The sequence below is a fragment of the Pholcus phalangioides genome, unplaced genomic scaffold (assembly GCF_987345545.1).
Source record: "Pholcus phalangioides strain wild (caught in Gottingen) unplaced genomic scaffold, Ppha-v1.0 ptg000001l_1, whole genome shotgun sequence".
NCBI classification, from domain to species: Eukaryota; Metazoa; Arthropoda; class Arachnida; order Araneae; family Pholcidae; genus Pholcus; species Pholcus phalangioides.
In genome coordinates, this window is record NW_028301594.1 from 12,596,206 (window position 1) to 12,608,558 (window position 12,353).

General features: G+C 35.8%; 1 protein-coding gene across 3 annotated transcripts in view; it reads right to left on the bottom strand.

Annotated features, from left to right (window-relative positions):
- Positions 1-227: 227 nt before the first annotated feature.
- The window catches only part of LOC149089891 (zinc finger homeobox protein 4-like), a 308,904-nt gene continuing 296,778 nt past the window's right edge, over positions 228-12,353 (bottom strand). For all 3 annotated transcript variants that reach the window (XM_089255358.1, XM_089255235.1, XM_089255311.1), the window contains exon 5: positions 228-2,394. In XM_089255358.1, the coding sequence (XP_089111484.1) occupies positions 1,301-2,394 (1,094 nt within the window). In that variant the 3' untranslated portion in view covers positions 228-1,300. The remainder of the gene's footprint in view (positions 2,395-12,353) is intronic.

The window sequence follows — 12,353 nt, forward strand, 5'->3', positions numbered from 1 at the left end:
AACAATTAATAAAAATTAAAATTAAAAAAAAATAATAATCAAATATTTAAGAGTAACCAAAATTTTAAAAATAATCAACATTAAAAATCAGCAAAAATATTAAACTAATTAATAATAATAAATTTGAAATTAAAAATTTGAAAATAACAGATTTAAAATATAAAAGTTATAAAATTCGAAAAAATTTAAAATAACCAATATTCAAAAATTTTGAAATATTCAAAGAACTTACTGAAATTTAATTACACAAAAAACAATTAATTTACATTCTGAGTCGATCAAGAAACCTGATCGCAGCCTCTACTCGATATATCTCCGAATTTTTCCTAGAATTTTTGTTTAGGCGATATTCTTCCCCATTCGTTAAGCTTATTTATAGCTTTAGCTCTATCGCAAAATAACCCTAAACACACAAAATCTACTGTTTTTGTTTTGCTAAATTCTACTCATCATTACCATTTCAATCGGATTTGCATCTTTAAATACGTATCTTAGGAATGAGCATCATTATTTGCGCATACACGTTAATATCAACGCTAAACGAAAATCATTTCCTCATAAATCGACAAGAGTACGATACTCATGTTGGTCCAGAAATATATCATCGAGTAACAATCGATATAAATGTGCATGTGCATGTGTGGATTATTTTTTTTCCCCGCGTACTATTTCTCCATGACTAAACGGTTAAAATGTCAATCTCTGGGTAAAAATATAGGAAAAATCCACATTTTTATATGTGTGAGGTTTTTTCAACATGGATTTCTCACTCTCTTTTTGTTCTAAAATTATGACGATCGACAATTGCCGCCAAATGAAACATTCATCAAAGTTCCTGCAGCTCTCGAATTGGTTTCTAGGATCCGTCGTTTTTGATGGTATATTAATTATCATATTTACATCTAATGAAAGGAACCCTGTGTGTTTTGAAATTCGACTTCTTACCCCCAAATAACCCATAAAACTTTCTGATTGTAATGGGCAGTATATATACCTACAAGCCTTGCAATAAGAAGGATGTAGTGGAAAAATATTTAAGATCACCATCTCGAAGCTGCAGGTACTGGCGTTGATCCATTTGGTGCATAACCCTCAGACTCCTGGTGGAATCACCCCACGATTCGCGAGATTCATCCACAGTTATCTAATGGATCCGGTTTTTTTTTTTAATATTCATATGCATATATATATATGTATATATATTATGATGTTCTCTGCCGGTTAGAGCCCGCCGGCTGTCTAAACAGCTTGTATTTTGAATTTATGAGGCCTACCCTGAAAGAATAATGTTAACAGGTACCTAAGATATAGGCACGCCGGAATCAGAGTCGTTCAGACCACAGCCTACTGCCGTTATGGGGTTGTTTTTTGGGTCCATGTTTTCGGTGTCGAGTGTCATGCCCATCCTCTGGGCGTCGAGACCCATGTTACCGAAAAAGAACTGGTTCAAGTCGGGCATTCCGTTGCGCATCATGCCGCGAGCGGCCGCGTGTGCGTTATTGGCGAACTGGTTTTTCGCGAGATTAGGGTTTGCGAAAAACATGGGGTTGGCCTGGGAAGATGGATTCATCGAGGGCATTTGATTGCCCATCGGATGCTGGCTTGCTAAAGCCGCCAGCATAGTGTTCGGTGACGCAGACATCATGTCGAAGTGGTTGGCTGCCGCGGCGGCCGCAGCCGCTGCAGCTGCAGCCATGTTCTTGTTGACGTTGTTGGCTACGTTCATTGTCGGCATGTTGGACAGGACTGGCGACTTGGAGTTGAAGTCGATCTTCGGCATCATGTTGTTGTTGTTGTTGTTATTATTGTTTTGAGCGGCACTCGAGTTGGTAGGATTGTTGCAGACGTTGTTGTTGTTGCTGCTGTTGTTGTTGTTGTTGTTATTATTATTATTATTATTGTTATTACTGCTGATGGCCGCGCTCGCGACGTTGTTCTCCCGCTGTATTTTCTGAACTCTTTTAACGTGACGGTCCATGTCACAGTGGAATTTGAAGTCAACTATCGTGGTAAAACGTTCTCTGCAGGCCCTGCACTCTACGTGGCTCTGGACCAGTTTTAGCGTCGCTTTAATTTCACCGATAGGCTTGGCATTAAAGCACGACGCTCTCTGATGATTTAGGCACAAGACTTCCGCGGGGTAGACCATGTGGCATTTCTTACAGACGAAGCCAATGTCCACTGTAACCTCCGTGGCTTGTTGAAAGTCTGCGTCAGGCACTACACCTTTGAGGTCTTGTATACCCTTACCGTCCTGGGAAAAACGCGCCACTGAGTTACCAGGTTGCGTCATTTTGCTGGTGACTTCTGGCAGAGCTGACGGTGGTAGCTGCAGAAGTGAGAGTGGCGTGCTGTACATGTTGGAATCATACATCATACTTCCTGGTGGACCACCTGCAATAGAAAAATCATCACCTTAAAAAAACAATGATAAACGCATTCTATAATGTCCATGCATATAAATTATGGTACATTGGTACAGGAAAATTATAATCGAACTGGCTGTACTTATTATGTATAATATATGACGTTCACGGATGTGTGTAGGTATCTTTGAAATAAGCATAACTGGCTTTCCACAGCAGTGTTTCTTAACCTTCGTGGCCTCGTTTGGCTATATTATCTTCTCGTGCCTTCCTTTCAATCTTATACGGGGCTCCCTTCTTTACCGAGGAGCGAGACACTTTCTAATTATTGGATGTATTTTTTGAGCAAATTTACAAATAAAACTTCATGAATAAGATTGATCTCTAGACCTCCTGGACTAGAGTTCAGTGGGCATCTTTTTACGCAGGGTAGTCTCAAAGTCATAGGTCCTACGCAAATTAGTGCTCTGAGGAGAGGGAGGGGGTGCCCGTCCGTATCTGAAAGTAAAGGCTAAGATACTGTACTTACAAACGTACTCTCGAAAATCATAGTACCAGAACTCATGATGTAAATTCACCAACGGACATAGCTCCCCCCCTCCCCCGGGCTATGCCTAAATGGGCCCCATATGTTAAGATTGTCCTGGTTTTATAAGCAGTTCAGCTGGATTCTAAAATTAATAACACTTTTTTCTACCATATTTCACTCGAAAGCTTCCTTCCTTCACATCTGAATTTATCGTAACAGCTCTCTGTGGGCTCCCTTATCAACCTGTCGTTTCTTCTCTTCCACTAAATTTCCATCTGTATGCCCCTTCCCTTAGAATATTGATAGTTTTCAAGTATAATTACATAGATGTTTTATTTAGGTATTTGTTTTTTTCCCCCCTGGTCACTTTGTTCTTCAATTCTGTCAATTCGCCATTTTCCGACCGAAGGATAGCCCCCTAACCACCTGTCATGGCTCTCTCCAACTATTTTTCTACCCATGGCCCTCTAGAGTATCCCAAGACCACGAGAGGGGGTTCTTATGGCCCCAGATTGAGAACCACTGATTTAGAAGACACGGGAGAGATAGAAGAAAAAAAAATGGTTTAAATTTTTTTCCAACACTAGATGTAAATGTGGTACTGCGAAGATAACAATAGCATACCATACAAGAGGCTTTCGATAGTGAACACAAGCTTTGTAGTTTTGAATTTGCCATCTAGAATTAGTTTTTCACCATTTTTCACCTCGTCGTCAAATTTACTCACAACTTTACTTAATTATAAATTTGAACTATCGTACCCTTTCTCCAATCAGTACAAGTTATCAGTTACAGACTCTTCTGAGTGCATTCTCTTTAATTACAGTCGACCTGTGCTCAAAAATAATCAATCAGTCTAAAACAGTGATTCCCAATTTTTCTGAAAACAAGGAGCAGTAAAATGCCTGAAAATTTTGATGGACCACTTATGTCCCTTATCGAGGCATTCCTGTAACATTTTTTGTGTTGTTCCGATTTTTATTAGACATTTGGCCCGTTTTTTCAACGATACTAATTTGAATTTGTAATATTCACTAAAGTCGTAAATACACGGGGTTTCATAGTATAAATTATATTATGATAATTATGGCGAAAATTATAAATATTCATCTCACATATTTGTCAAGTTTAACGTTTTGTCCGCAATTTTTCAACAATTTTAATTACTATCGGTGAATGTTTTTGATTACAATTAGAGATGTCCCATATTTTACGGAATATTATTTTGTTCAATGAAATATGGTCATCAGACCATTTGAATATTTTGTTCGTGAAACACGTTCTGCATACACTGCGATTTGTAGCAGTCCTTTATTTTCACACCCTTCAGCAACTGAAACAGTAATAAGCAAATTGCACCTAAAGCAATAAATTGAATCTTGTGGCAAAATTTAGTGATATCCTGTTTGGGATCGAAATTTCCTGCATTCTTTTCGATGATGTATGGTGAGCCTAAGTATGAAGGTATAATTATATATTTGAACCCACATGGATATTATTTATATCAATTACAACGGCTGAATAATTTTATCAAGTCTGCCTGCGGACCACTTATGCCATCGTCGGGGACCATAGGGTGAGGAACACTGATCTATAAAATATATATTCGTATCTGAAAATTAAAATGCATCATCTGAACCAATCTCAGACCAATACTGATGATCTCAAAAATGGAAAATACTGAGTGAATGAACTAAAAAAAAAAAAACATGGTGGGTTGGAATCGCTGGATGTGGAGCTTTTTGATGAGAGAGAGAGAGAGGAGGGGATCAGTAAAAGGAGGGGATTTTAACAGAAGCTGTCATTGGCGGATTTTGCTGCATAGAGATAATGTCCCCATTAATTTTTTTTTTTACTTTACTTTGAATGTTCTTTTGTAAGTACAGTCAGTAAAAAAAATCAGTTGTCCGGTTGTCGTGGCAACTAGACACTCCTCCCAGGAAAATGTCCTGGATAAAAAAAACAGGAATATGAAACAGGCAAAGGAGGAGCTGAGAGAAATAAAACAGAAAATGGAGGGAAGTAATAGAGATTTGTGAAAAAGAGCGAGAGAGAGAGAGAGAGAGAATGAGTGAGCGCATCATCCTCAGCATCTTTTAAAAGATGCCCGAGAGCAAATGAATAAGTTTTCGCATCTCATGTTGCCATAGAAGAATGTTTAAAAAAATGTTTTTGACGGAAAAAAAAAGATGTACGTACATACCAAAGAAAAAAAATCATTTCCACTTTTCGGAGCAGCCAATCATATCGCTGCGTTTGTGTGTGACAACATTTATGTTAATGACTTTCCATTATTACGATCGATGTCTGTTGAATATTTCAAATTGCTTTTTTTTTTTAAATTTAAATTTCTTTTTCGATATAATTTTGCTTTTTTTAAGGAATGAAAAAATAAATTAACATGGCGTTTGATATGAATATACAATCGATATTTCTAAAAAGAAAACGTTCTGAGTTGTTTTTGATCGGTAGGTGGCGCTTGATTTAAATTTATTTCAATATCGCTTTTCGTAATTTAACCCTTTCTAACGCCGTGGGAAATATACTTCTCACCAAATTCATCAATTTTTTTACTTTTTTTTTTTGTAATAAAATTATTTAGATAAATTATAATTTATCTAAATATTCTAAAAAAATTGATTGAATAACTAATTAATTTTTTTAAATTAATTTTATCTGATAAACTAAGGAACTTTATTTTCTTTAATTAATCTCAATCCCAAAAATATTTTTACATACCATTACTAAAAAAAATGGCCCTTTAAAGAGTTAAGATGACTATTAATAATTATCATTGTGATTTTCTTCATATTCATATAAGTTTTGATAAAAATACATTGAAATATTGAATGGATTTTTTTTATTTGAAATATTGAATGGATTTTTTTATTTGAAATATTTTGCACATGCGCAGTAACAAAAATATATTTGTGATAATTTTTGTGGAAAATTAAGTTCTCAGAAGACGTATGTCCTGCAACGACTGTATTACATGAAAGGGGAGCCCCTTAGGTCAGGATTCTTTTTCATCATATAGGACCATGTCCATGTTAATGGCTTTGCATGATCATGATAAATGCCTTTTGAATATTTCAAATTGATTTATTGATGTTTCTTTTATGTAAATTTTTTCCAATATAATGTTGATTGTGTGTGTGTACACAACCGATATTTCGATGATGTTATTGAAAAAGAAATGTTAAAACTTGATGCCCCTCGGGCAAGTGATATTCTAGAGCTCAGTATACCTCGCTGGAAGTAACGGTCCCTGGCTCCACCGTTAAAATGATCATCAATTCGCAGTCCTGCTTATTCTGAAAATATTTGCACTTATCCCACCCCCCCCCCCCAACCATATTTTATGGGAAAATTTACTTCTTCGTATCTGAATTTCTTTCAAAGCTCTCTGTGGCCAAACCCAACAACCTATCATGGCTCACCTTTCACTTAAATTCCAACCGAGACGCCCCCCCCCAAAAAAAAAATATCCTAGGACCGCGAGGGGGAAAGGTGGCGACACTGGTCTACGGTATTCTTGAGTATTCCAATTACATTTTAAAAGGCCTCCACGTATATATTTCATACAAACAAATTTCATTGCGCAATAAAATTTCACAAAAAATGGCTCTCCAACACTACCCCCCATAACGGTAAATTCATAGGTCCCCATGTTGTATAATCCCAGCGCTAGATGGCACTGGGGAGAGATAAACGGTGACTCATTAACACGTCGGATACCCGTTGTTTGTCACGCATAGGCCATCTCACCTCAGTGCCTAATCCCTAATTTATGAACCAAAATATCAGTGAAAAAAACAAATCGAGTCGATTTATATGGACCAAGATATAGAATAAAAAACTGGCTTTAAGGATTTACTGCTAAGGCGTTTATTCATGCCTTAATTATATTAAATACATATAACTCAAACTCAAAGATAACATCGCTCATCCAAATCAAAATTAATTTCCTCGGCACAAAAAGAAAAAATCATTTTCAAATTCAAAAAAAATAAATGTATATAAATAGCAGAACGTTATCCTGACAGCCATTTTACACAAGGATAAGTAGGGGAAAATATTAATCTTAATTTTAAACTAAAATAGGGAAAAAAATTTAAAAAGTGGGGACACACACACACACACACAAGGAAAAAAAAACTTTTTTTGACAATCACATAGAAGAGAGAGAGAGAGAGAGAGAGCGAGGAAATGTCATGGAAGTTGGTGGGGACGGACAAATGCACGTTAAATATAAATTAATAGAATTTCTGTTTTTAGAAGCCCTGACAGGATGACACGTCAGTAGCTATGCGGCATTAATTTACAAAGACGCCATCTTGTTTTTTTTTTTTTTTGCCCCTCTCTCCCATAGCTTCTAATCCGACATTGTGTGCGTGTGAAAAAAACGGGATTTTTTTTTTTGTCCCTACTTTGCTCCCTACACCCAGGGGCTGGTGAGTCAGACGCCATGTTTTTTTATTCCCACCACCCTACGGGTCGCCCGTTACCATAACAACGAGCGCTTGACTAATTACATGAGATGCTGTCTAATTTTTTTTTTTTCTCCCTCGTCCCTGTTTTTTTATGTATTTTTTTAGTAAATATGAAATTTAGCAATAACGTAAATTCTCGCTTATAACGACTCTCTCTCTCTCTCTCACTAAAACGATAAATCTTTATAACATCATGTACTAATGTCAAACTTGGTTACTTTTTTGTGCATGTTATATCGAATAAAAGGTATTACATGCATAATGTGAAAGGCATTTGGCTATACACAGGGTGTCCTGTAAGTGGTAACGTTGCCATTATCTCATCAACCGTCCGTCGTTGAGGAAAGGTTTCAATTTAAAAAATGCTTAAAAGGCGTTCAAAAATTACCCTGTACCAGTTTTGAAATTTAAAATACACTGTATAACAAAATTTAAAAAAATCTAAATTTTTTATACGGTCCTCCCCCCCCCCCCCCCCCACGGTCCTCGAACTTAAAAAGTTGTTTCTCTGTCTCTCTTGAAGCAAACAAAAAAAATTTTTGAGTTTCTAAATGCAACATTCGCTGACATATTCGAACTCAAAAATCGGAGAAGAGCTTGGAAAGAACAGTATGAATGAGGGAAAGGAGCGTTGTCCGTTAGTGTTTGCTGTTGTTTCACAACTTTTTCTTCGATTTTTGCAATCAAAAATTTCTTTGAAAACAAATTTTACTAAAAATTTTAGATTTTTTTTATTTTGTGACCCACCGTGTTTTCACTCTCATAACTGATACCGGTTAGTTTTTTAGCGTTTTTTGAGCATTTTTTCAATTAGAATTATACCTCTATGACGGACGATTGATAAGATAAAGGCCACATTAGCACTTACAGGTCTGTATGTCTATGTCCAAATTAGATTAATCAAGTTAATAACGCTTTTTCTTTTGGAGTCATGATTTATTTAGGAGAAGGGAATATATTCCTATATATGCCATGGACAATGAAAGTAACTGGGCATTGACCATAAAGAAAAAAAAAATATTCATTTTAAGAAGAAATTGTTGTGTAATTCAAAGTTCATCAATCTGGGGCTAAAGTGACATCCCTTGTGGTGCTGGGATATACCAGCTCCTCCTAGAGATAGAGTGTTGCTGGATATAATTACTTATTTATATCTTCTCAGGGGCAGTGCCACCCAACCGACCAAAAATTTAAAAAAAAATTTAATATTTCGATGAAAATATTGAAACGTTGAAAGAAAATACTCTTTATATGCTATAATAAGCAATTTCTGTAATTTTAAACTCTTTTCGGAGGGTGATAACTCAAAATATCTCGGAAAAACATTTTTTGTGCCCCATCCCTAGTCTTTTGTGCCTCCCAAAGGTCTATCCTGCGTACGCCCCCTGACAAACACATTAATTGACTAATTTAAAAAGGCCAACCAATTTTTACAGACAACTTTGTTCGCAATATTTGTTATCGTATGGGCTATTATCTTTTGTTCCCGATTGGTGTCACAGCCCAGCGGTTCAAAAACATTGCAGAATATAATATGCAGGATTTATTTCCAGCTAAATATGTCGCCCAAATAAATCACTGCCTGAGGGGGCCCATCGTGTTTAGGCAGTCCTGCATAGAACCCCCACAACACGGAAGCTCAGTCATTTCTAACCAAGAGAATTAACCTGAACCCTTTTTAACCTGATCAAAATTTTTTTTCTTTCACTGTGAATTTACTTAAAGAGATCAATTTTTTCAATGTGTAGAAAAGTACCTTATTAATCCCTTAAGCTGTTTTAAAATTTTCCTGATCTGCATTATGACTGCCCCATTGGAAATAAAAGTGTTTTAAGGACCCGAGATATTTTAGGGAGACTGGAATGAAGCAGATCCATTTTGACGAGATATCTCGGGATTGCCACTGTAAGGGTTAAACAACACTGGCTTAAAACAAAAGACCCAAATGCTTATAATTTTTAATTGTAATTCAAAAAAAATGGTGATAATCATGTTCTTTTTGAAATTTTCAAAATATTTAATCTCCTAATTATAGCAAAGTACGTAGTCCTACCGCATAAAGATATTGAATTTATGATCTATAAAAAATATATATCTGATAACTATTTTCCATAATTATCTTATTATCAAATTTTTTCTATAATCAGAGCTATTATTTTAAATATATATTCGCAAAAATACTCATAAATCAAATATATCAAGAACATTCAATAAATAAATCCTAAAGGAAAGGTAAATCAATTAAATTTCGCTCTAATTGATATCGATATCATAACTCGATAGATTACTAGCATATTTTTTCCTCCCGTTTCTCTCCACTGTAACTTCATATATTAGTGAAATATCTGAGAAAAATGAAAAGATATTTTTCTTGGAGGGGAAATTTTTTTTTTTCCATATTTAGGGAAAAAGTTCAGAGAAAAAAATCCCACAAAAAAAATTTTCATCAATTTTCATTTCGTGAATTAATTTGTAAGTTTCCCGGTTAACTAATGGTTGAAAATATATATATATATTTAGAAAAGAGAGAGGAAAAAAAAAAGTTTTAATAAAAAAATAACATTTGCTATCTTAAGCCCGAATAATTTCGAAATTATTACTAATTTCCTAAAAAAAAAATTCTGAAAATTTCCGATCCGCTTTGAAATGATGATGATGATGATAATAACTCCGAAGACGATTTTAAGTGAGAAAAATAACAATCGTAAATTAAAATTCATGATGATTTACCCGGAAAAAAAATTTCCGAGTTCATTAAAAAAAAAAAAGTTCTAATTTCCAGGGGGAAAATATATTTTTTTTCCAATTTTTTTTCCCCCTTCCGCAATCAAAAAATAATTTTTGAGATGGAAAACTAATGTATTTAACCGCTCAATTTTAATCCACGGTTTCAAATGATACTCAGTAATAAATTTTATATATTTTTTTCCAGCTGCTTGTCATAATTTTTCCTAATTATTATTTTTACTTTATTACCGGACAGGGGGCCCACGGAACTCATTTTTTTTCCCCTAAATTTTTTTTAGGGATAAAAAAAATATTTTTTTTTCCCCCTCCTTCTTTCTTATCCAGAAGGTTGTGACAGTATCTTCTAGAAAGGATCTTCGTGTCTTCTCATTTATATAAGTTAGTTGCAAATGGATACTAATGGGTGATGATCGATATTCATTTGATTTAATGAAAACAAATTCGAAAAGTCCCTAAAAAATATCGTTTTTTCCCCTTTTATATAAACGTGTGATATTTTTTTTTTTTTTTTTACCTTTTAAACATTCACATCTTTTGTCTTTTGTAACTCGATCGCATTAAAGTGTTAATTCCCTATTTTTTTATTTTTTTTTACCCGTTTTTTCGCCCTTAGGGAAAAAACGTGAAGCTTTTTTCTCTTTGATAGATCTTAGATGTGATTCAGGACAATCCATGTATCAAGATCCGGGTTCTTATACGTAGATGTCTGGTTCGGGGGCGTCGAAAATTTCAAACGTTCATGAGGGACCTCTAGGTAAAGTTGAAATTGAGTTTGATGATTGCATAGCGGTACTAAGGGTATGCAATTCCCAAAAAACCTATTCAATCACGTCAAGGAAGTTCCATGAGACGGTAATGCAATGTTTGGTGTGATCGTCATAGTGTCTGAAAATTTAAGCGTCTGACTCCATTAAGGGTATGACGATCAGTTTGTGTGGGTTATTTATAGGTTTCGAATTCTGAGACTTCAGCAAGAACTAAGCCATACATGATCAATCCATGGCCGTTCGGGCCAAATTTGACCCTTGGATTCATCTGACGCGGCCCATGATCTCAAACCTTATTTTGTAATGATGAATTAAGTTACACATTTTCCAGATCACTCAAGTTACAAGGGGCACATTTACAGATGAATTAAGCAACAAGGGATGACTTTCCAGATCACTTAAGTGGGGTCCGCGGAACATTCTCATATCAATTAAGTGGTCTGTGGCACATTTCCATATCACTCAAGTGGTCCATGACACATTACCAGGTCACTAAATTGACCCGCGGCACATTTTTAGATCACCTAAGCAGCCTGCGACACTTTTGAAACTAATGAAGTGGCCCACACTCCCCAAAAAAGAGCTGCGCACCCTTGGTGTAGGCTCTTCATTCTCACCATTTTACATCAACTTATCAGAATAGATGTAATGGGTTTTCTTTAATCTTTTTTTTTGTCAATATTCAATGATGTTCATGACACATGAGCGTTTTAGTCAGATTCGGATTTACAATTTTAACCACTTTACGATCAAGGACGTAATATTGCGTCCAAATGCCAGTGGAATAAATTCAAAAAAGTTTTCTCTGCTTTCTTTCTTCTCTCCTCTTTCTTCATATTCCTCTATGCATATTAACAAAATGTGTAGTAGAAACTTTTATATCTATATTTTACAAATCACAGTGAAAACTTCCTAACAAAGCAGAACCGCTTCCCAAAACTGGACCATCAGAAAGGTAGCCACAGAGCCGTCTTAACAGCATCATGGGCTCCTTTCAAAGTGATGTTCTGAGGCCTTATCTATCCAAACGTGCCTAATAATTTACTTCCGAGTATTCACACTACAAAATGATAAAAAACCCATATTAAGGTTTACTATGTACTAGAAGACTCTGGAATGCGTTAACACGGGCCCGCGTAGCTCAGAGTTGAACTCATGGCCCTATATGACTGGGCTGCAGCATGAGGGCCCGAAATGATTCTTCTTCGTTTTTTTTTTACATTATAAATTTACTACATAGGCTTGTGAAAAGTCTGGCCTGGGGGTTCACCAGAATGCAGAGAGCCCTGTTGCAGGATGTGGAGGCCGTAAGCGGATACAGGATGTATAGTGAACGGTGAGACGGATTTTCCGCCTCCACCCTTCCGCCTATGATAGTAATACAATTTTTTGCGTAGGCGTATGCCTCCACCATAAGCGAATACGGCTGTGGTGTAGGCTATGGGTGAAC